Source organism: Trachinotus anak, unplaced genomic scaffold (genome assembly GCF_046630095.1).
Source record: "Trachinotus anak isolate AG129_WGS33_773 ecotype Australia unplaced genomic scaffold, CSIRO_AGI_Tana_v1 ptg000016l, whole genome shotgun sequence".
In the NCBI taxonomy this organism is placed as follows: domain Eukaryota; kingdom Metazoa; phylum Chordata; class Actinopteri; order Carangiformes; family Carangidae; genus Trachinotus; species Trachinotus anak.
Window position 1 is genome coordinate 13,522,885 of NW_027273867.1, and position 25,453 is coordinate 13,548,337.

Below are 25,453 nucleotides of genomic sequence, written 5' to 3' on the forward strand. Positions count from 1 at the left end.
TTTACAGACCACACTATATGTATCTTATATTTTTTTATCATGTGCATATCATATTCCTGGTCGGGTTTTCTGCAAACAACAGTATAAATCAGGATGCAGTGATAGTGCATTGTTGTGTGTAATTAAGGATTCCCATTCAAATTCCAATATTCCAACACAGAGCTCCAATAAGCAGAAATGCAGAGCAGAGGTAAGCAGAAAGCAGAGGTGCTTAGCCAGCCATATTGGTGCTGGAGCCTCATCTGTATGTGTTATCAGCCCATCTCCCTAGGTACACACACACACACACACACACACACACACACACAGAGGTGCACATAGACGAGCCATCCTTATACTTTCACACTGCAAAGATAATCTTGCACACACACATTCACACAAACAGACCACACTTTCTCACTGAATACAGATGCTTGCTTACTTTCTCTCTCTCCCTCTCTCCATATATCCTGTCTCACATTTCCACGCACTTCTTTCCCCTTAAGCTCGCTCCCCTATGCACCAGACGGCCCGCGAATATGCAGGTATTACAGAAAAAGTCTGCCTTTCTGACTGTTGGGGGAAAAGAGAGGTGAGAATTATTAATATCGCGTTTGGCATTTTTGTCCCTCAGCAGATATAAAAAGTACATTTTCCTCTCCCCCTGCCTGTATTAAAAATTTGAGACCCCCGGGAATTACTCTTTATTTCAAAAGACCGTGCACACATTGTACTGGCAGCACAGGCACAAAGTCACAACAAAGCACAAACACAAAAATGCTCACAAACCTCTTTCCAAGAAGTTAAAAATGCTTAATAATGTTTCAAGAAAGAGTGTTTGTGCTTATCTAGTAGCATTTATTAAAGGTTTGTTGGTCTCACTTATTATTCTCTGTTTATCTGTCCCCTGTAGAGCCATTTTCTGAGAAAATTCATTCAATAAGGATATAGATTCTACAGTTATATTTTAGTCGCACTGCACATTTCTGCCACATAATCATTGACTTTATTGGGCTGCGAATGACCCACAGTCTTAAACATGTGTTCAAACACTGGCAGTCTGTGTGTCCCTGGACTGCACGTCTCACTGCTCGTCCATTAGAGCAGGGAACATTGAGTCATCGCCGAAGTCCATGACAACAAATGATTGTAATGATGTGGCTGGGAGAGACACACGGGCACACATGCTGTACTTACACAACCAACCAATCAAGCATGGAAGTAAATGATATTCATACACTTCCACGCTGTCTTCCTTCGTTGTTCTGTCTTCAGGATGTGTGTGTGTGTGTGTATATCCAAGTCTACACTTCCTATCTCTTCCTCTCCTCAGTTCTGGCCCATTAAGAGCCGGAGCTGGGAGCAGAGATGTCCAGCGGAGCACGTCACTGACAGACACTTCCCATACATACATTAACACATCACTCTATTGCCTTGCATTGGCTCAGCTTCTGTCTGTGGATTAATGTATGGGCTCATGGGGATGAAGGCAGACTCAAAGGGATTTATGCATGAGATCAAATAATAGAAGAGTTAGAAGCCTCAGCTGCTTTTATGTTCAGAGCTGGTAAATTTCTAAACTCTACACTTGGATCCCTGTCATTGTGTAACCACTCTAACCCAAATTAGGATACACTCAGTACTACAATCCTATTTCCAAAGTGGTTCTGACTGGAGGATTCACCCACCTGTCTGGCGTCCTCCTCTTGCCGTTCTCGTTGACGTCCAGCAGGAGTTCAGAGGAGTCCACCGGGGAGGTGGTGCTGGTGTCCAGGAGCAGCTGCTCGTGCTGGGCCAGGTACTGAGCCGGGTTCTGCTTGGCCAGCCTGGCACAGTGCAGCAGCTCCCTCTGAAGAAGCGGCAGGTTGGCCTACAGAGACAAACGGCACTGAATTATAAAAGGAAACTGCTTGTTGTATACTGAGAAGAAGAAGCAAAAATGTAATCATCACATCAGCCCCTTTGCCCTTCAACAAGTGTAAAAAAAAAAAAAGTACACTCTTTCTAAGAGGTTCTCTGTTTCCTTTTCGGCAAACAATTGTCATTGTTTCCTTTTTGGAAACAATGGCAATAATTAGTCATTCTGGGCTGAGCATCTTGCAGTTAAAACATAATAATCAAAGTTTGGAACTGCAAAAAATAACAAAATGAAAATGTATCGTGTCTATGTTGCTGCAGAGATAATTAAAGTCAACTTAGGCTCTTAAAAGAGGAAATATACACTTGAAATCTACGAGTTATACTCATGGTGTAGGGCAAAATACGACAGTTTGATGTTTTCTCTCATAAGAAAATAAACAGAACAGAAAACAGAAAACTCACATAAAAATATGCTGTTCTAATAATATGAAAATAACAAGTTTTTTCTTGTCTTTTCATTCCAAAAACACCAATTTGTGGTCACAAGAGCTCCATTTCTTCCATGTCATCTAACCCCTGTTTGCTCATTACCACTGAACCAAGACCACTTCCTGTGATCCAGAGTGCATTAACACTCTCTCTATGGTGCACACACTTCTTTCTTTTTAAAGAAACAGCAGCTATTTTCAATCTCTTTGACATAACAAGGAGGTCTGCTTTCTTGTGCGGAGTTACAGGGTCACACAGGTATGTGAGCATCGACTTCAAAGACATCTGATGGGGTGCATTTTGAAGCAAGAAGATGAAAGTGTTGCATCAGGCAGGTTCAGAATGAGAGTGGGGGCTATTTTGGCGAGGTACATCACAAGAGCCTTTGGAGGGGCCATCTTTGTAAGTTTTAGGTCTGTTAATCTTTGTTTTGTCCTCAATAACATAATCTCTCTCTAAAGCTCTTGTTTGGTTTTTTCCTTTCCTTATTTTTTTTTTCCAGTTTTATAATCTTCTCCATGCTTCAGTCTTTTATTCACTCCATCCTTTGTTTCCTTTTGTCCTACATTAGCTGATGAATTAGCTTCAATGTCTTTGACCCATTCGATCTTTGTGTTTGCCAACTGCATACAGAAATAATACCCTCAAAACACAACCGTGATTTCTTTACTGGTATTTATGTTTCATAATCATACAAAAATCCCTCTCCAGTAATTGGCTGTAAAAGAAATGCCAAGCACTGGCCTTCACTTTACCTGCCTGAGTTAATGGTCCGTTAATAGTTTATGATCATAATTACCCTCTGAAAAAAAGAGCATAAAATAGATTGCTTTGACCCTGGCGAACTCATCTCTCATTAATTAGAGGTCATCCTAATTGCCAGAGATGTGGGATGCATTAACAAAAAAGTCTGAGTCAAGAAAAGCAGACCAATGAGGAGACTGGATCATTTTTCATATGATAAAGTATGGAGATCTGCTTCTGTGTAGCTACGGCAACCAACATCTGTACTTGCGTAAAGGGAAAATTTCAAGTAGTGTTCGCTCAGCGGCTGCAGCTAAAACCTGCTCAGGATGATTTATTGTGAAAATGTTGGATCTGTCACTTTTGTCAAATGGTGCCAAAAAACAATTCAGAGTATGCCACGTTCAGGATATGCTGCACTTCATCAGCTTTCTGCTTCTGTGTAATTTGCTGCTGGAGGAGAAGCGAGGTGACTTTGTTTTTGTCCTGTTTCAATTATTTCCTATCACCACTCTCTTTCTCCTTAGGTAAATGTGTTTATTCCTCTGTGTCGCGGCACTCCTCTCACTTCTGCATGACACAAGAAAAACAAAACACTTGACAGCTGGGATGAAGGCAAACTTAAAATAAGCACAACTTTAACTTGAAGACAGAGAAACACTGTCGGTTTGTGAGCCTGTTGTCTCGTCCTGCCAACACATCACGTCACTGGAGCTGTGTGGTTTCTGATTGCCTCCTTCCAGTAAGGAGTCCCAAACAATTTGTGGTTTAGTATTAAGAGAAGGGGAAAGGAGTTGAGTGGGTTTGGGTGGGAGGGGGTGGGGGGACCGGAGGGGTCGGCTCGGTCTAACATTAGCGTAATGAAAAACTCTGAGCCCTGATGCGCATTGTTGCAGCTGTGCTCCAACGCACCTATAAAAGCTCCCCCACACCTCCAGCCGCTCTCTGCTACCATATGGTAGCTGGCATTAAAGGCCCCGCAGTGGGAAGACACTAAAATTAGACTGGGGAGAGAGAGAGGCAGAGAGGGAGTGAAGGAGGGGGAAAAAACGAGTTGCATCTTTGATTCTGCAGCCATCCCAGTGATACACTAACCATCTGGCGAGGAGAAGGCGAGGGAAGGAGGGACCGGAGGATGGTTAGAAAACAGTAGATAAACAGAGACAGGGAAGGGATAAAGATATGGAGAAAGAACAACTGAGAAGGTGAATGAAAAGAGAAAGAGATGAAGAAAACTTAAGGATGAGGGAAGGATGTAAGGAAGGACACACGGTCCCTGTTTGTGTTGTTAACAGCCAGTCACGGCGGCTCTAGTGAGACCAGTTTCTGCTGCCCACATCCACGCAGGACCTCAGTGGATAATATAAGCTTGTGAATGTCAGGTCACACGTGCACACATCTGCAAATTCACTCACGCACGCAGGCAGCCGAACATGAGACGATATTGTTGTACTCATTTCATAAATAACATTTACCTCATGCCTGTCACTCAGACACAAACAGATAGAGCAGGGTAGAGAATAGATGAAGAGGAAGAGGAATCAAGAGGACGGTTAAAGGGAAACCTGCTTGGCACAATATGCACATAAATGGTGACTATTTCACCTGTAGATACAAACAGAAAAAACAGCGTCCCTCTCCATTTTTATCTCACAAGGTGGCCAGTGACTAATGGGCTGAAGCAAGGACATGACTGGTTGCTTGAGAGAGTGCTGCATCCGCTGGTAATACACCATGCTAATGACTGAAAATGGGAAATACTTGCTGAAAATGTGGCTTTAGTGGGATGAAGAATCGATGACAAAACAAGCCTGAGAGAAAGAGGAGAAGGAGGCCGGAGAGGAGCGCATGAACCGGGATGACGTCCTTGTGCCAAAACCACATTCATTGTGCTCTGTTCCAGCACAAGTTTCTTAAAAATATATAAAAAAAAAACCAACAACTTCTTTCCAGTTCAAATAGTGTGCAGAAAATTATAGCCTGAACAAAGCTGCTAACTCTAGGTTAAAAAAGAGTGAACCAAAAAGAGGCAGCGCTGAAACGACTTATGCACTGTTCAGTTTGGAGGAGAGAGAAACAGACAGACTGAGCAAGAGAGAGAAAAAAGCAGATGACATGACAGACAAAAAGAGAGCAACAGCAGCTTGTAAAACTGCAGAGAAACTGAGTGACAAGCAAGGAAAAACCAGGCTAGATATAAGAGAGAGATAGAGATTCAAAGAGAAGAGAGACTCCAAAAATAGGGAGAAAACAGGGATAAATATTATGAACATAAGTATGCATCTGGATCTGGGCTGGCTAAATGTTTTCCAGATTTGCTCGATCAGGCGGGCGGGCAGGGAGGGAGGCAGGCAAACCCTTGGTGTAGTAATTGTATATTCGAATATCTACCTTCAGAAAGGGTATGACAAAAGGTCGCAGAGGGAAGTTGGTGGCTTCTTGGAGTTTGGAGTGAAATTCTTCTATGGTTAGCGTGGAATTCTGGAGGGGAGAGAGAGAGAGAGAGACAGAGAGAAAACACATGAATCCATGTGGAAGGCATTAAGTGATAATATTACTTATTGGAAGCTAAGCTATATCCTGGCCTGGAGTGAATGTTTCAGGTTTTTGTAATAGGAAGCATATGGGCAGGCCACAGTGAAAAGAGGCACAGAAAAACAAAGACACACATCTCCTTCGATTAATAAAACAAATACACATGCAGGAGTCACATGAGAAACAGAAATGTGCCTAATGTTTTTTTTTTTGTTGTTGTTGTTTTTTTTTTTGTATGTATCATTTGTTTACATACTAAAATCTCATTACATTCTGTGTCCTGCTCGATTTTCACATTAGCACATGTCTGCTTATTTGTGACCTGAATGAAGATGGGCTAATTTTTGCTGTGCATTTCTGTCCAATAAGATAGCTTGTATCGCGCTGCTCACACACAAGCTTTCTGTTGCCTGTGTTGTTGTGTGTGCATGCACGGCATCCTTGTCCTTATCAACACAGCATATGAGCCTTCATGCTCCACGCCTGTGTCACCTCTCTCCATCAGTGCCAACCGAATAACTGTCTGCCTCTTTTCACAGACCAGATAAGACCAAGGTGACCAAAATACATTCCAGTTGCATGGGGTGGACCAGGCAAATGTGCAGCAGACAGAGGGGGGGGGTATATTTAGTGGGTATTTTAGCATTTTCAGTATGGTTACAAACAGGAGGCCTGTATGTGTTTTTCAAAAGTGGGTTATGCATTTCAGTTTCTCACCCAAACAAAGTGTAGTCTCTATTTTTTCTTCTTCGGTTGCCTGTATCTCACATTATTGGCTGACAAGACAGCAGTGACACTATTTTTAATTTTCAACATGAGATATTCCCAAGATGCAGGGAAAGAGTGAGAGAGAGGGAGAGAGAGGTGAACATCCACATGGGAGAAGAATCTGCTATATAACAAGCAAAAACACAAACAAAGACAAAAAAAAAAAAAAAAAATCAAGCGAGTCAGGAACATAAAAAAAAGCTGCAGATATTATTTTTCCTCCCCACACTCTCAGCCTTATTTCCCAGACCTGAATTTTGTTACATTCAGCCTTACATCTGTTCGCCCAGATTGCGTAGGGGCTGTTCTTGACAGCTAGTGAAACCTCCCGAGTCTCCCTCTCTCCCTGTCTCCAGCACACAACTAGCTAATTAACAGTGTCACTCTTTTCAATAAGGCAGGGGGAGGGACACACAGAGGGAGAGAGAGAGAGAGGAAGAGTTAGAGAGAGAGAGATATTGTGTTGGGGCGGGGGTTTGGGAGGAGGGGGGGGTTGCACAAGCCAAAAGGACACAGGAGAGGCATGCGCATATGCAGACGGTGAGAAAAATAAACATAGTGGAGCCAAAAGGAGGCTATGCTCTGTGTGGCTAATTAAAAAATTCCTCCCTCCATCTCCTGCGCCTCCTCCTCTCCTTTCTGCACAACATTCAATCAGTATTTCTGTATTCCCTTGTTTGTTATGCTCAAATTTTCTCAGATCACACAGGCATGCGGTAAATCTTAAGATTTGTATTTTATACCAAATGATCTTGGTGATATGGCCTATATTTAACCACATTGGCTAAGCTGCAGAAACCCATCTTATCTGCAGTTCGATTCATGTATTTTGAGAATTGTATTTTGCAGAAATCTCTGCACATGCTGTAACTGAACATTTTTCATAGGCCCAGGTGTTATTGTTGTTTATATATATTGTATCAAACTAATTTTAATTGCAATTTTTGAATATCTCACTCTGACTTTATTTACTTTATTCACTGGATCTTAATTTGGATTAGAAGTGATTATCAGCGCTGCTTTAATTTGTGCATCCTTTTAATGATACAATCATCATTTTAGTACAATACTAACTATTTATGAGATAAATAAATAAACAAGGTCTTATTATTGCAACTGGCTGAGTCACGTCAGGTTATCAGGCACCGGCACAACCTCAGTGATACCATTAGTTTGATGTTAAAATAAGAAGGCTAATCCTCATTGCTCTGTGCCTCTGGTTTTCCAAGCTGTTGCGTGTTGTATTTCAATTTAAATGAATGTAATGCATTTAAATCCTGAGGTGAATAAATCCTGAGGTGAATAAAAATGGCAGTTTGATGGTTTGATGTCATTCTTTGTTCTAGTCCCTGCAGTGTTTTGCCAGGCATTGTGTTACACTGAAGAAAACACTGATAGATGTCAATTCAGAGGGCAAAGATTTACAAAACTCTCCAAGTGTTTATTTTACACTTATGCCTGAAGCACCAGATGGTGAGGTTTCTGACATAAGAAAATAAAAAAAAAAAGCCTTTCAAAAATACCCCTGGCGGTTTTCCTAATCAGCGATAAGTATTTCAAAGTTATTTCAGTCTTCATCTCTTTGACTGACAACTAACCTGCCACTATTCAAACTCTTATGGTTCAGTAAACTCCTTCCATCTGGTACTTCAGGCACATTGAACAAAACCAGAGATTTATTCTCAACTAGCTACTAATTGATTTGCTTAATCCTGCTAATGTAAGACCTGGTGTCAGCTTTCACTCTAAAAGCCCTTTGAACTTCAGCTCACACACACACACACACACACACACACACACACACACACACACACACACACACACAGTAGCTACTCACCACTAGTCCTAGCACTAATGTGCGGACCCGCTCGCCGATCTCAGGTGAGATATCGTTGCCGAACTGCTGTAGAGTCGTGAGGAAGCGCTTGAGCTTGCTGAGCTGCCGGGCACCACACGCCGGTGGCAGCTGCTGGTTGGCCAGTGATGAAGAGGAGGAGGAGCTAGGACCATTGCTGTAGCCGTTTGGAGGAGATGGAGCGCCGTTGAGCGCCGTAGGTGAGTGGCTACTGCCATTGGTTACTGCATGAAACAAGGACATATATAATAGTATAAGAAGAAAGACAGGTAAAATAAGAACATTACATTTTTGGTGAATAGAATTTCCATGGAAACACACGGTTGTACAAAAGTAACAATGCGTTCTCTTTTGCTGAACACAAATCATTAAAAATAACCTGAATCCCTGTCTGTGCTGACTCTTTAACCAACACCAACAGAGGGAACAACATAGGTCAGCTTCACAGCGACCTAACCACTGATTTGAAATGATTTACATTCCCCTGAAAACATTCACAATCCTCAACATTTGTTTCCAATCAGCGCGGCTCGTTTGATCCTTTGCGGCATCCTCTCATAAAAAACATATTTCTGCATTTGGAGACATGTTGCCTCTCTCCACCTCCTTCTCCATTTCTCTCCTTCCCTGCAGTCTAAACAAGCAGGGACAGTTTGACCCCCCGTCTTGCAAGAGCGCTGTATGTATATGTGTGTGTGTGTGTGTGTGTGTGTGCGTGCGCCTATTGGGGAGTTGGTGTACAAAGAGATACAAGGCGGCATAAAGCTTTCTCTCTAATGAGATTAGGTTTTGACTAGTGATCCACTCACTCCCCCTCTGGCCGCCGTCCAAAGCCGCCACTGTAAAGAGAGGAGAGAGACGAGATACTCAAACTGCATCTGGTAACAATTACGTCGGGTGGAAATCAAAGCACACTGCTTTGTTAAAACCTTCGGCATGCGTAATGAGAGAGCTGGGCCTTTCCTCCCTCATCGCACGGAAGCCCCGACGTTAATTGTGGAGTGTGAGCGTTTGCAAGAGAGAGAGAGAAAGACAGACAGATACAAAGAGAGAGAGAGAGAGAGAGAGAGGGAGAAAGTAGGTACAAGAAAGGGTGATTGAAACAGAACAAAATAATGCCTCTGTTGCAGAAAGGCAGCACTGCTAATGCAGGCTTGAGTGCTCTGAGCATTTTGAACCACAGGGCCTTTGATTCTAGTGCTCTAAATGCAAGTGGTTAAGTATGTACTTCTAAGTGAATACTAGGGTGTAATTTGCTCGTCACAGGCTGTGTGCACGTCGTGGCAAAGCTCCAACAGTTAGTAAGCGTGGGCGTTAATGAACTTGTTGGGGGAGTTGTTGGGAATGACTTCAAATTCAATGCAACTGGTGATGTTGATGTTATTCTTTAACATGGCGTGTCACCACTATCTGACCACACAACCCTGTCTTCTACAATTTACGTTTCTGTACATCGTGACTGAAACAGCGAAAACGTTCTGTGTGAAGTGTAATCGCCGGCTGGACCCCATTCAGAGACTAACATATTTTTCAAAATGAGGCCGGGGTTCACATCCAAAGTGTTCTCTGTGGTTTGGTTTATCCAACAAAAGCACATCGGTGCTTAAATCCAAATATGTTGTGTCTGAAGTCACTTAACTTTACCAAGTGCTGTGAGTGTCTAAACGTAACCATTAAAAACTTTTCTAATACTGTAATCACAAGTGGGAATTAAACTGCAAGATGGCACATTTTGGCAGAAAACCAATGTTTTGTCTGAGAACATTTCACTGATACATTCAGGATCAATGTATTTATGACTTGCCAAATATGTAAATTAACAACATATCAACGTTACATTAATGGAAAACATATTCGGTTGCAGTTCTGTTTTTATTTGCTGTTGCAGTTTAAACGTAATTTCTATGAGACAGGATCGGAGCACACGTGTGTCTGCTCTGATTCAGCCTGCGTTGCTGTGATTCTTTCCTCGTGTGCGTTAAAATGGAATTAAACCTCTGTGGACCAACGTACAGTGGTCCCTCCGTCACCTTAGAACTGATTTAGACCTGAACGTCACATTTGTATTGTATGCAGGGATGCAGTGATCCAACTTTTTCTGAAAAGGGCTTTGCTCTATGTGTGTTACAGACAAAGAGACTTGTCTGTGGAAACTTGTAGACTGACATGGTTGTTAACATGTAAGTGTAATAACATAACCGAGGATCCAAGGTGATGTACACTGCTGTTGTTACACCGTAAACCCTTTATGCATTACCATAAATCTGGCTTACTCACAGGTTGTGGGGGTGTAGGAGCTGTTGCGTGGTGCTCCCTGTGTGCTGGGTGGGGGCGGCATGGTAGGGGGGGTCAACCTGGACTGTGTCTTGACGTCCGCAGGTGAGTCGGGCATGGTGGAGCGCTTCCCAGTGCGATCTGAAGGAAGACAAAGGCGACAAGGAAAAGATTATAATAACATACCAAACACAATAAGCTGATAGCTTAACACAGGGAATACACAACAGTTCAGGGCAACACATTCCACATCTGTGTGCAGAGAGAGAACTGTGTCGCACATAAACAGTGGCGGGATTTAATGTGATAACAAAGCTCCTGTGAGGTGCACCAGACAGGCTAGATCTGGAAATAGATGGCTCGCCACATCATACGTCTGTGTGTCTTGCAACAATGACACTGATGCACATGCTCTGACTGTCAAATGAGAAACGAGAGAGGGAGAGAAAGGAGACACACAGACAGACGCCCGAGAGAGGAGCGTAAATCTGCAGCGAGTACGGGTCTCATTCCACCACCATCTGTGCCATCCTGCATGCCCGCTGTACAGAACGGCGACACAACACCCCTCCCTCCCCTGCTAACGACTGCAGTGCTCATTACACACACACACACACACACACACACACACTGCCCAAATGCTTGTATCTCTGGATAGTATATCCACATCTGTTCAGGAAGGGGACACAGCAGACAACCAACAAGTCAATGAAGTGATTTCAGTTCAAAAACAGACACAAACTAACTTGTATTTCACCTCTGACGTTCTATGACACTCGAAACGACAACACACCTGAAAATTAGCAGAAAAAACAGCTGGATTGTACTGACTCTACTTGAGATAAAACATCCATCAAAAACAAAACATTTTCTTTGATTACACGCCCATTTTCACCTAATTCAGTTGCTTTGTGCTCAGCAGATAACCGACCGTATCATGTATGAGAACAGCAACAAGACATTATCAGAGTCCTGCAGTGGCGTGAGGGCTGAGCCCAGATACACAACTTCTCTCAGCAACAGCAGCAACAAGCCTATCACAGAGTCAATAGACTGTTATCAACCGTCTCTGTGGCACATTGTGAAGGGGAAACTATAAAAAAAAAAAAAAAAAAAAAGAGGAAGAGAGAGGAAGGTGGAGGGTGAAAAGATAAAGGAGAGAGGGAGAAGGAGGGAAGGGAGGAGCCACAAGGGAAACAAAAGTACTATCTGTGACATCGGAAACATACTGTATAGCTATAATCATTGAGGGATTGCGTGTACCTTGACTTAAAGGCACGCACAAGCACAGTGGGGGCATTCACACGCAAACACACAGACTCTGTAATCGGGGTGGTGAGGGTGCACGTTCCAGAAACAGGGTGGTCCCTGTCACACATTCTTCCCATTGCAGGGACACCAAAGATCCTGGCGTGTGTTTTAGCGTGTGTGTTTTTGCATGATGAACACGCACGCTGTTACATAATCCTATATTTTACATGTAACTACGTTTATTTGCATATTTCCCCTCAATGTTTGTGTAGTCAAGCGTGTAAAGTATATACACTACAGACTGCAAAAATGTTAGTGCTCCTCTGTGCCTGCTGTTTGGATCCATAGTGTTAAGTTTAGGCAAAATGAAAGCAAAAATACTGATGTGAGAGAGACAGGGCAGCCTAAGCCTGTTAGCTAGGCCCGAGCCTCAGTAGCACTCTGCCTCGATGCTGCCGAGGTGCACTGTGACTAAGTACTTTAGTCACGCTAGCTCGGCTTTAGCAGCCAGGCGAGGGAGAGATGGAGATGTCACTGAAATTCTGAACACAGCCCGCTCCATAGCTCCATTTCCAGGCTGAACGTTTAGTTCAGTTTTGTTTTTTCCACTTGTTGACCCTTTGGAGAAATAAGCAGACGGAATAAGACGGAAGCGAATGAAGCAATCAAGCTTGCCGCAAGACATATTCAAGATGTAAATACACAATTACACAAGTGTCATGACCAGTGACACGTTCAGGAGGCTTTAAAGGTTTAAAACGAAGCACTGTGATATATTCAAAAAAGGATTCACTTTTTTTTTAACAGCTTTCCATGAAGCAAACCGTCTGGGGTCTCATGAAACTGTAGATTTCTTGAGACACCAGTATCTTCCAAAGATCCTCAAGGCAAAAAGATCCAAACCAATACAGTCAAACGCTGCTGGAGGAGAGAAAACAAAGGGAAAGACCCATCACATCCCCTCCCCAGACAGAGGTCACACTCCTCCCTGCTAACCAAGGCGGACTGTTCCAAACTACGCACTCTCTGGTGCCGTCCTAGGAGGGGTCGACTGATAAAGTCACTGGGAAGGTGGGAATTATCTGGATCCCAGCACACTAGCATTTAGTCTGGATGACTTTTAGGAATGTACTGGGAGATTTAGACCAGGCCTGAGAACCAGAACACGACAGACCCGGAGCCTTAAGCTTTTAGAGTTAGATGGACAGTTCCAGCTTGGGATGAATCACTTACATGTTAAGGTTTGGGTTGGGTTATTCAATTCTACTGTTAAAACAAATTTATTAATGTAAGTTTATCAATGACTCACACTAAGCTTTAGCTTAGAAAAGGAGGATTGGAATGACGTGAAGGGAAGAGGGATAAATTGCAGGGGAGCAGCATGAATGGGTACAGAGTAGAGATTAGTGGAAAAAAGCCGAGTGATTAGGAAAGCAGAGAATAGAGGAATGGTGGTGAAAGATGAGTCAATATGATGGAAGGACAGGGAGCACAGAGTGACTGCCCAAACCTTTAACTGTCTACCCACTCTGCTACACATTTGGTAACTGTCTGCGTCTTTCTCTCTCTTCTACCTCTTCCCACACACACTCACAAACACACACACACACACACACGCACACACACACACACACATTCGCTCTCCACCCCCCCCAACCTGGCCAGACTAAGAAAGGGTTACTACTCTAATTTCACCACTGAAAAAAGTCTGGATCTGACTATTTATTTTATAAACTCAGGATATAGCAGAATAGCTAGTGGAAACATATAGTCTTACCTCTGGCTGCCAGCTATCATATCCTGTATGCCTGCCTAAAATATGATCTCTGAAAATACAAGGTCATTAAAAAAGACGGCCGGGTGACAGGACCCAAGGTAATTCATCATTCTCCAGTCAAACACAAAGACTTTACATGTATATACTTAACAAGCCCAAGTTAAATACAGAGAAGTCACTGTATCACACATGGTTGTACTTATCCTGTTTCAATGGATCTTTGAGCTCAGGCTTTCCATAGCTCTGTATATTGCCTTTTGTAATTGTGTGGTAATTTTTGGCCCAGTTCACATGATCTATTGTTAGATAGTAGGACATCAAATTAGGATCCAAATCAGCTTATAATTACATTAATCTTTGAGACTAGATAGGGAAATAAGACGAGTAAATTACTCACATCACCAAGATGCAATTTGGAATCCCTAGGGTACAAATAAGACGATATAATTATTTTTTTTTTCTAATTTTATAACAAAGTCAGGTGTTTAAAGAGACGGCTGGAACATTATTCCTTGGGGAGTTATTCATTTAAAAGGAATATAAAAACATTAAAAACTTTAAAAAGTCAATTTGAAGCACCAAGTGAAACACACGAGGGAGAAACCCCCCCCCCCCCCCCCCCCCCCCCCCCCCCACAAAAGTCTGGACTCAAGATCCACCTGAACTCTTGCATGGCACCACGGGCCCTGCGGCAGCATGGAAAGATGAGTTTGGTTACAGGCCTGTAATTGGGGATTAACACCTGGGTCAGTGGTATCATTGGATGGCAGTCGTCGGGTAGAGATGAGAGAAACATAAACCCTGAAAGCATTTGAAACTCATCTGCAGTCCCCCAGGTGAAGAAGATGAAGGATAAAGAATGAATTAGTGTGAAATCCATGCACACGGCAAACACATACACATACATCCCGGCGATAACATGTTCTCCCTCTCACTCTCTCATATACACACAAACCCATGCATTTTATAATTTATAAACAGCATCTTCTCTGTTTCTGATTTGATTGAGAGCACTGCAAAGCATATCAGCAGAATAAAATCAATGGTTTCATACTAACCAACAAGGGCTGCACCCAACCATTCACTCAGCAATTACTATGCCACTTGAATCAATAGCAATACTCCCTCCACGAGGTAATTTACCCAGTCTTTGGGAAAAATAAAAATGCATCTTACAAGGGAAGCACATAACCGAAAACACACATGACTGTGTGCTCTCCATTTTCATGAGCAAATACCTAAAAGAAAAAAAATGTATGTATAGACAACAGTCCGACAAGCCTCCATTTTATTACGGCAACAGAGCAGGGCTGAACAATAGCAAGCGACTTCATGCATAATTCAATTCCAAAAGAACAAGCGTTCTTAAACAACCTTGAAAACAAAGTCAGACGTCTGCTCCAGTCTAACACATCTGTTAAAACTTGATGGCTGAACTTAATGCACATCTATTGTCCATTTATTAGCCCTGTTACTGCCCCATCAGCTGCACACTGTAGGCAAAGCAGCAGATCTGCGGCCAGCTGATGGATGTTATTCCAAGACTGGACAGGTATCGATGTGCAGAGCTTTAATGGAAAAGGGTGATGAGTGCTTTGACTTTGTCTAACTCACTTTATGACTTCTCAGAAGTGCTGTTGTCCAGGATTTAATGGATTGAAGAGGATGAGGATGGGTGTTGAAGAGGCTGCTGTTAGCTATAAAGAAAGGGAAGAGCCTCCCAAATGTGTGTTGATTCATTTGTGCGCTCCGTGCAGGCAGAGGTGCCAAACCTATTGACGATCATGTGTATGGATGACAGTGATTAATGTCTCACAACAGCCACTTGGTGCATGGTTTTATATCGAGCATCATGAAGGAACTCTTAGTGCAAATATTTGTAATACAGGACTCCTGAATGAGACTCAAACCCAGGAGAATACCGGGGCTGGAGTGGTACTTCATTAAATGTACCTGCTACATTGTTATCCAGCTTTCATATTGTACGTGTCGACGGTAATTACACTGATATCTGACTGAATTATGTGCTCCCGTGAGGGATGAGGTGGAATTTGCTTTGTCTATACACAGTCAGGATTACACTAATAGCAAAGCGCTGTTAGCATCCTGTGTGGTCAGAAATCTTTTGGTGTCAATCAGTGGTTCCCACCATTTTTGGCTAACAGTGCCCGCTCCCACCTCTCTATCACAGGTTGCATATGTCTTTGAGCTGTGAGCTCTGATGTACCCTTCCTCCGTCTGTTTCGGTTTAATAGTTTGTAGAAGACTTTCACATTCCACAAGAAAAAAAAAAAGATTTAAGAAAAGTTTCCTACTGTATTTCAAATTTATCTTTTGATCCACTGGGTGACTTCAGGTTGGAAACCACTGCTATAAACCACCATATTTTAGGCTTAAGAATTTGAATATGCCCTCACATCTCTCCAAACAGAGCTCTCAGAGGGTCTCTGGTAAAACAACAAAGTGGAATTGCTCTTGTTTGTAACTTCAGTAATCTCTTTACAATATATCCCTCTGTCTCACAGAGCGATCCTAGAAATGAGGCAAAACCCTGGACAACTACCTGCCACTCACTCGGATGTCTTCACACTTACATCACCCGTTTGCATCGTCCGTGATCCTCAATGTTTGCAAAATCTTGCTTTCTTTCCTTCTTTCCTTTCTCTCCCCTTCACTTGTACCCTCTTTCAGCCAAGCTCAAAGAAAGGAGATTTTATCCCCCCGCTGACTTGCGATACACGCCTTTTCTAAGGTTACATGCAAGTTACATCACTCGCCTAAAACAAGGTTGTTGCAATGAATGATATCTAGGAGGAACGTGGTCCCTGAGAAGCAGTTCAATATGTTACAGAAAGGACTTTGCTAACCCACAACTCAAGGCAAAAATACAATGTTATATCAAACCCTTATACATTTCATCATCGCACACAAAGCTGGGAGGTCATTTCGCATTCAAATCACCTTGCGAAATGAGGACAACATTGCCCAACCTTGCTATTCCAGATTATTCATAGAGACTAGGATGACTTTAAAGTCTGTCATCAGGAGATAGAGTCAAACAATCTCCATTACACACTTCATAAGCTAGAATTGCCTCCGTGTGTATGTACGCGTCTGAATGAGTGTATGTGTGCGCTGTGATCGTACAGTTGGAGACCCAGAAAATGATGTGATAACAGTGGCAGTAATATGCCACTCGAGAGTACTTCACACAGGCAAATCCCATTCTTCACAACGACAATGGATTTCAATCACGCTGGGTGAATTTTCGAGAGTTGGAGGCTGTGACATAAACAATTTGCGTTGCGCTGGCGCCTGTGTGAGCACAAGATTGTATTAGTCAGACATAAGATATCATCATTATGGAGTTAAATGGAAAAATGCATATAGGGTGACCCACTAATGCCCTACACACACACACACACACACACACACACACACACACATACATACAGGCAAATACATAATCTACACATGCATAATACCTTCAGCGCACACATTGATTTGTAGGTGTTGAGGTGAAAACCGTGAGGCACTGAAGCTGCAGGAAGCCTGTGAATTGAGCAGTAATGTCCACAACATACCAATGTCTGTGCAAAATGGTGCCTCCAGGTGTGTTAGACCCACACACCCACACACACACACACACACACACACACACACACACACATATATATATATATACGCAATAATGTGTGAAGAGAGGGAGCGGGACAGATAGGTAATGGAATAGATGAAGCGATACAGAGATGGTGTGATGGTGGCTCGTGGTGATTGCTCTGTGTGTTGGGCACAGATGTGGAGAGAGGGAGCAGGGGACAGACACAAGAGAGAGATAAAAATGGAGAGAATGAGAGGACGGATGTGTTAAAGAACACAGCTGAGGGACAGGTGGGACGATTGAGATTCAGACGGCGTACACAGTGAGACAAGAGGGATCTATCGGTATGCAAGTGTAGTAACCCCTCTTCTCTTTCCATCATCCCCTCCTCTACACCATGCACACCACGCATGCACGCACACACACACGCACACACACACGGATTCATCGGCAGCCAGATGGAACAATATGCAGAGCATGTCCCATCAAACTCCACCCACTTGTCAAGAAGATGTATGGATGCAACGCCCTACCGCAAACCCACAAACACACAAATACATACACACAGCTGCAAGGATGCATGTGTACACTGCAAGCAAACAACACAACGCAACTCTCTCTTTTATTCTCTCTCTCTCTCTCTCGCACACATAGATCCGATTTCCATCATCTAATTTATTTCCCTCAGAGAAGCAGAAGCAGGATGCAGAGGAGAGCTGTACCACCACCACCACCAGTGTGTCCCTTTGGATTTCTCTCTTTTATTTCTCTTTCCATTTCTTCCTCTCTTTCTCACTCTTCCTCTCTCTATTTCTCTCTCTCTCTCGCTCTCTCGTTTTCTCCATACGGCCCCACCCTTCTTTCCCTCTCTCCTCTCTTCCTCCACTGTGAGGAAGAGAGGAGAAGGCTCCTGAAGGCTCCTTTTCACTGGTGGCTGCTGCTTCACCTCGTTTTCCAGCAAAATTACAGCAAATGAGGCAAAGACTTTTGGCCACAGAGTGATATGGCTTCTCCTCGCCAGCACTGAGGATGTTATTCACCAATTATTCTTTATGCCTTCGATGAAAATATCATCACTTTACATGGTACATGGTGCTCCTCTAGTTGTCTGGTAAATCTTAACTCACTGATGTAAGTTTCTCTCGTTCCTCATGTGTATTTTGATGTTGGATGCTCCTGGCAGACTCATAGTCTATCAAATCAAAGTGGATGGAAAAACAAGGAAGTCTTTAATAACAGACATTTTTGTGTCATTAGTAACTGCTATTAAAAAAATAAAAAAAAAACACACTTTTCTGTGGGCTGGCACCACCTAATGTTTTCCTGACTGACCAGCTGGTGAAGCAGTTTAGAGTTTAATGTGGTCCACTAATCTGAATATCATTACATTTTTCTTCTCCAGTCATATTGTTGACATGTGGGAATTGGTTATCTGAAAAATGGCTTGCCAGTAAGGTAGGAGTGTCTCCCTGAGACCAGTTAATACTGGAGGAATGTTGAGGTTAAAGGTCACCGTGTTAGCTTGTGATGGAATATTTGTATCATAAGGAAAAAAAGGACATGAAGTCCTTCATATTTGTCCTATTTTAGATGAAAGTCTGCTCTATATTAACTGATAATACAACACAAACTGTGAGAAACTGCAGTGTTTTCCTTTTATCATCATTCTGGGTTTTAAGTCTGCCTTGCATCTATTTCACCTTAAATCATGGTGCTATCTTACCGTAGTGCCCGAGTGTAATAGTAAAAGTGATGTTACGATCACAGCACTGGAGCAAACAGATCTGCTTCTGATCAGCGTCGACAGTGCTTTGCATTTCTCACCATATCTGTAGTTTTCTCTCAGTGTAACATCGTGTGTTTACACTTTGTCAAGCCAGCAAAGACATAAGGAGATTTCTCAGTCGCACACAAAGGTCTGAACGCCATCTGTTCCATCACACAAACATTAACACGCACACGCCTGCACATATGCACACAAACACAAAAATACATAAACTAAACATACAAATCCTGCAGAACACCTTAGACTACACACAAACACACACACACACACACACACACACACACACTGGACAATAAAACATATGTGGTGTATAACATTAGAAGTCTTTCACTCTTTTTCAAAAAATTGATTTATAGTAATGTCTGTTTTACCCATCTGTTGAAATAAGGTCTCTGTTGCAGAGAGAGAGAGAGGAAGCAAGTGTTAAGGAACAATAAAAATGATTCACAGTGCCCCTTACACGTCCTCTCAAATCGAACCGATTCCTGCCACATCTTGTTGCCAGGCAAAATTAACCTACAGGGTCTTGTAAAAGAAAAGACAGGCGATGGGAGTGGGTGGTGGAAAAAAAATACAGAAAATGAGCGGAGGGAGGAAAGAAGAGGGTCAGGGAGAGGTAAAGGTAAAGAAAACATGAGGATATGTACAGTGTGGCAGAGCGAGATAGCAAGAGGAAGAGTTTGCCGTTATTATAGGAATATCTGAACTGAAACTTGCTACTATTTTTTCCACAGCAGGGCCATGCCGGGCTCGACGTATTTAGAAAACTCTATTGAAAGTGATGTTTATTAATAAAAAATAATAAAGCTGGTTTAACATTACCATTAACAACATGACAGCATAGTAATAATATAAATGTTGCTTTCTGGGGGGGACATACCGCGATATAAATCTGATGTAAGCCTTGGTGAGCTCTGTTTGTCTGTTTGATGGAAGCCAGCCTATTGAAAATTGCTTTCTGTATACAGTTTGGTTCATTTCTGATGCCATGCTGACACAGGGCCAAGTGAACCCAAATGGATCTGGGTGTTTTCCCAGGCAGGACTTGATGCCAGCAGAGGACGACTCACACAAAACACTCTACACACATCCTAATGCTGGTGACACATGGCTTTATTTTCCTAAGCTTCACACACAGCCAATCGGTTACCTTTCTTGCCTTTGTTATAATGTACATGTATATATGTATATATATATATATATATATATATATATATATATATATATATATATATATATATATATATATATATATATATATGCTGTGTGGCATAATATTGTTGCAGCATATGCAAGATAACACAACAACGTCACTGTGGGAATCTATAAACACAAAGTGGCACAAGCAACACACTCATACCCAAAACCTTCTATGAACTGCTTGACCCTCATAGCACAAGCACAATTTAAAATCACTGATGATAAACACAAACACACTGATACACACTGATACACACACACGCCCAAGTGGCAATTTGTATCTTTTTGCCTGTTGTGCCCCCTTAAGCTGGATGGAAGCATCTCTCTGCAGCCCATTTCTATCTGTGTGTGTGTGTGTGTATGTGTGTGTGTGCGTGTTTCCATGCTAAAAGAAAGCACATCCCCGTCTTCAGGAGCAAAATCAATTTTCAACAGACAGTAAAGGCCTTCGTGTTTTACATGTCAGTTATCTTTTATGTGGAGAGAGGAAGGACGGAGGACTGGTGGACGGATGGAGTGATGGAGTGAAGGTGCTGTTATTCTCTGCGATGGGTAGAAAAACAGACAGGGATGAAAGGATGAAACGAAAGTGGAAGAACTGAGTTCAAGAAAGAAGGAAGAGGTAGGAAAAGGGAAGGTGAGGACGCTGAAGAGAAGGGCTGAAAACGAGAGATAACAAATGCCTGTGAGAGACAGATGGGGAAATCAAACAGGAGAGGCAGAGGACGAGCACAGAAAAAAGAGGGCAGAGGCTAACAGTAAGGGAGGGAGGGTTCCTGGGGGGGGCGGTGGGGGAGGGAACAACCCGTCTGCCTGGTGTTTTCAAAATATCACATGACGGCTGCCATGTGTTGGAAATTACTGCCGGTTAACTATCTGCCCCAAAACCGCTCCGAAAAAATATGTCTGCAATTTATGAAATGTGTTCCAGGGCTCTGCTAAGTAGAACCAGATTTGCAACACTGAAAAAAAAACCCTTTACCCCTCAATGCCCCTCCTCTGAAAACCGCTACTCTCTCTTCTTTTTACGCTCCCTCTCCGCCTCCTCCACCCCTCCCTCCCTTCCCCTGCAGGAGAAGATGTTTAAAAACGGGGTCTTAGTCACATCTGGTGAGCAGGGATCCAGAGAGTGGAGGCTGGTGTGACCTCGCATCAGGGCATTTCCAGGCTTACACAGTGTGTGTGTGTGTGTGTGTGTGTGTGTGTGTGTGTGTGTGTGTGTGTGTGTGTGTGTGTGTGAGATATGGTGACCATAGTTTGCTAATGGCTCTGAGTGGCAGAAAGTAGAGTATGGCTAGAGACGCAGACGACAGAGGAATGGCCTCTGCTCTCTCTCACACACACACACACACACATACACACACACACACACACACACACACACACACACACACACACACACACACACACACACTACCACCATGACCAGTCCAGGTCAGCAATGTGTCTTTGTCTCCTTTCATGTAACCATTACACACTTTCTCCTGGGCTCTTTCCTCTCATTGTTTCACCTTTCACTGGCTCAGCTCAGAGCCATCTGAGTCCACTGACACACACATGAGAGCATCTCAACATGGGCAATAATACCAGTTCACAACAAAGCTTTGACACACACTGACCTCTGAAACATTAGGGACAGAGACGAGTCCAATATGGACTTGCTTTCTGGATTCTATGCATTTTATTCAGTAGGCTATAAGTGTTTTTTTGTTTTTTGTTTTAATCTGTATTTGGTTTAAATATTACCAAACGTATGGAGCAGGTCATAAGATAATATACATAAAATAATACAAAGACGAAGGTTTCCAATACTATATAAATGAACGACTTTTTGATTGTTTTTTGTCTTCACTTTCTGAGCCAAAACACTTTCTGAGTCGTCCTCACTGCAAAAGGAGCCACTTTCCTATAAGTGGCAATGAGCAGTGTCTTTCTGCAGCTGGAAACAAAACAAATGTTGTTTTGTCAGAAAACTGATCATTTTAGAAAATTCTTGTCTTTTCAGGGGAAACTGGAAAAAAGCAGAAATTGATGAGCCTTGTATTTGCAACATTATACATGCTGTTTAACTTAACCTATTAATGTCACCTGAAACGTATTAATAAAGATCAGTGATAATGCTGTGATCTCTCGCACTCGTGTGGGCAGTGTCACTTTGTTTTCTTGTCTGTTTTTAGCCCTCAGTAGCCACAACAGTAAAAACTTTGCTCAGACTTGATGAAAGTTTAACTCTGCTCTGTGGGACACATGTTGCCGTCTTTGTTCTGCAGGAGGTGCTTCAGATCACCGACCTTCCCACATCCACCTCCCACTCTCCATCAAACAACAGCAGCTTTTCAACCAGCGCAACTCTGAACTCTGTCCCCACACCCACCACCGATATTACTAATAGCATCATCGCGACAGTCCCATTGTTTTGTTCTTCTGCGGCATAAACACAAGCACACACACACACAAGCACACACACTCACACACAGACTCAGACACACAGCCTAACCGCTCTCCAGTGCTACAGATGGATGCCACCACTCTCTCTGGAGCGTTGCCAGCGCCAGCTAGTGAACAGCTTGCCTGGCACAGCACTCTGAGTGTGTGTGTGTGTGTGTCTGTGTATGTGTGTGACTGTGTGTGCCTGCAGAAACAGTAGCGAAATAGCCTAGCACAGATGGGTGGCCAAAATAACCCCCCCCCCTCCTCCTGCATACACACAAACATGGAAGAACACAGGAACACACACACAAACACACATATGCTCCAGAATAGAGACACACATGCAGACACAAACACGCACACACACAGTCTTGGTTCTGCTTAAGTGTTCCCGACCTTCCGCATGCTGCCGCCTGCACAGCTGCTTCCTCAGAGGCATGCGCACGCGCGCACACACACACACACACACACACACTTATGCACAGTATACCCTTAACGGAGGACTGCAGTTACACACACACACACATCTGTGCTTAGTTTACACTTCCTGTTTAAGGCATGGGAAGTATAAAGTCCACTCTCCCCACCCACCCACCCACACACACACACACACACACACACACACACACACACACATCGTCACCACCACTCCCATATCACCAAAGCCCACACACAGACAGGCATATGCATTCCTGTGCATCTGCCCGACACAAATACACACACAAACACTTACTAATATGGTCCTTTATCCTCGGTAGCTATTCAACCTTGTATGTATCTGCTTGTTTTCTCACCACACAGAGAGAAAACATCAAGGCGTTCAGCTGGAAAGCCTCCAGTGCTGGCAACCTGCCAGTGGAGGCCTATAGATCAGCACGATCATAGCCGTGTGTTAAGACACATCACTGTTTAATGATTTGACAAAGAAATTAAGACATGAAAGCTCTTGCTGGAACAATCGAGTCAACAGAATGTGATTACATTGCAGCTGTGTACAGTGGCGACCGTTTAAAACGCTCAAGGTGTGATGTGAATTCCTGTGAAGGGGATATGATGCCGCTTCATGCTCTGACTCCGTGTCTTTTCATTAGCTGCAGCTGAGGAAGTGCTGATTCTGAACAATCAGGAGGCTTGATGTTCATTCAGGGTGAAAGGACGCTCTCTAAGGATTAAACAAAAGACAAGGAAACTTTACCAAGTGAATAAGTCAGTTGGTAGACAGCCTGCTACTCAGTCAATGAGCTTAGGTGGCTGGCAGCAGGTACCCTCGCCCCAGTGCACAGGGGAGAGCATGGTGGCTGGCAGTGCCAACTGTGCACTGCGTAGCTGTGCCAACTCTGCCAGCCTTGCAATGTCTGTTTGCCAGTGCCATCTGGGAAGAACAGCTCTGCCGCACGTACTGTACCTCTCCTCAGCTCAGAGGGCACACACACACACACGCACGGATACACACAAGAAAGCAAGGGCAGACATGCTCTCCACATACATGCGGCGTGCACAAATATGCATGGTATGAACACTGCGCACACACATACACACGCACGCACACTCGGACGCACAGCCGGCCACTGACAGCTCACCATCTGTGAGCTGCCTCTGACTTCTCCCTCTGCTTCGTTCTCTGCCCTTGTTTTTGCTTTCAGAAACTCTCAGTCCCTCTCCTCGCTTCCTCGCATTCTCTCCTCATGTCTCATCACATTGGATGAATTTCCAAACCTGAGATCCCTGAGTTATATCATGACCACCTGTGTACTGACACTTTACACGTATTTATTTTATATCATGGCATATAAGATTAAGATGTGCCATCGCTTGACAGGTCTTTTTCACGTTACCTGGAATTAAACTAGACAGCGAGGGTCCCACGGAAGCTCTCTTTTAAGCCTCCTTTTCCTCTTTTTTTGCCCAGTCACTCCCCATCAGATATACAGATGAGATGAGGGACCACAAGAGGTGTCCTTAAGTGGGTTACTCATACTGGAACAAGTGTATGCACTGAATATAGGCTCAGGAGTGCACATATAAAAACCATCAGCTTACACTGAATACATCACAGGAGACCTAGAGAAAGATGAAAAATGGAGAAACAAAATGTAGTGAGAAGTCATATTACACAGTGCTCTTTAGAGCAGAGAGTGAAAATGAGAACAAAAGAGTGAAACAGAAAGAGGAGAGGACAGGAGAGGAGAGGAGAAAATAAAAAGGAGGAGGAGAAGAGAAGTGGGGAGGTAATATGAGTTCAGAACCGTGGAATTCACATCAAAGAAAAGCTAAAACAGGTCACTGTCTTCACCAGACTTTTGCCTTGGGTGAAGCTCTCCCTCATATGTTTCTCATTTAAACCCTCTGAACCACTGTTTGAAAATGAAGGCCAAGGAGAGACACGAGTATTCTACACCAATCCAATCTCCTTTTTGTTGTTGTTGTTGTTGTTGTTGTTGTTGTGATGTGATTTAGGCCATTAGCTCATTTGCTGAACACAGTATTGATGAGAATCATTATACTTTTCCATATGGTGTTCCATTTATCTTAATATTCTTATTCCTATGTCACAGTTTAACAGTTCCAGCCTTGGAATAGCACCAAGCTATTACTTTCCTCTAGGATGCAACAGCCCCCCCCCCCCCCCCCCCCCCCCACCCCTTGCTCCATTTATTCCTTTCCCTCTCACTGGCCACCACTACCTGCAATAACTGATTCTGTTTCTGCCACCAACCAGCCTCACCTCGTCCCTTCTTGCCGCCAGCAACTGCATAACACCATCAGAGAGATCCATGTTTGAACACCACATCACTCCACCATTGTTCCTATTCTCCACGGCTTCTTTCTCCTGGAGTCGCCTGCCTCCTCCCAGTGCTCCCTTCTCTCTGCCCTAACTGCTCTCCTTTTATGACTTCCACTCGT

At 43.3% G+C, this 25,453-nt stretch overlaps 1 protein-coding gene across 5 annotated transcripts in view; it reads right to left on the reverse strand.

Moving 5' to 3' along the window:
* Window positions 1-25,453, reverse strand: part of runx1t1 (RUNX1 partner transcriptional co-repressor 1) — a 117,285-nt gene that overhangs the window by 9,232 nt on the left and 82,600 nt on the right. For all 5 annotated transcript variants that reach the window (XM_071499984.1, XM_071499982.1, XM_071499986.1 and 2 more), the window contains exons 2-5: window positions 10,508-10,645; window positions 8,213-8,454; window positions 5,464-5,553; window positions 1,668-1,849 (exon numbers count right to left, since the gene is read on the reverse strand). In XM_071499984.1, the coding sequence (XP_071356085.1) occupies window positions 1,668-1,849; window positions 5,464-5,553; window positions 8,213-8,454; window positions 10,508-10,645 (652 nt within the window). The remainder of the gene's footprint in view (window positions 1-1,667; window positions 1,850-5,463; window positions 5,554-8,212; window positions 8,455-10,507; window positions 10,646-25,453) is intronic.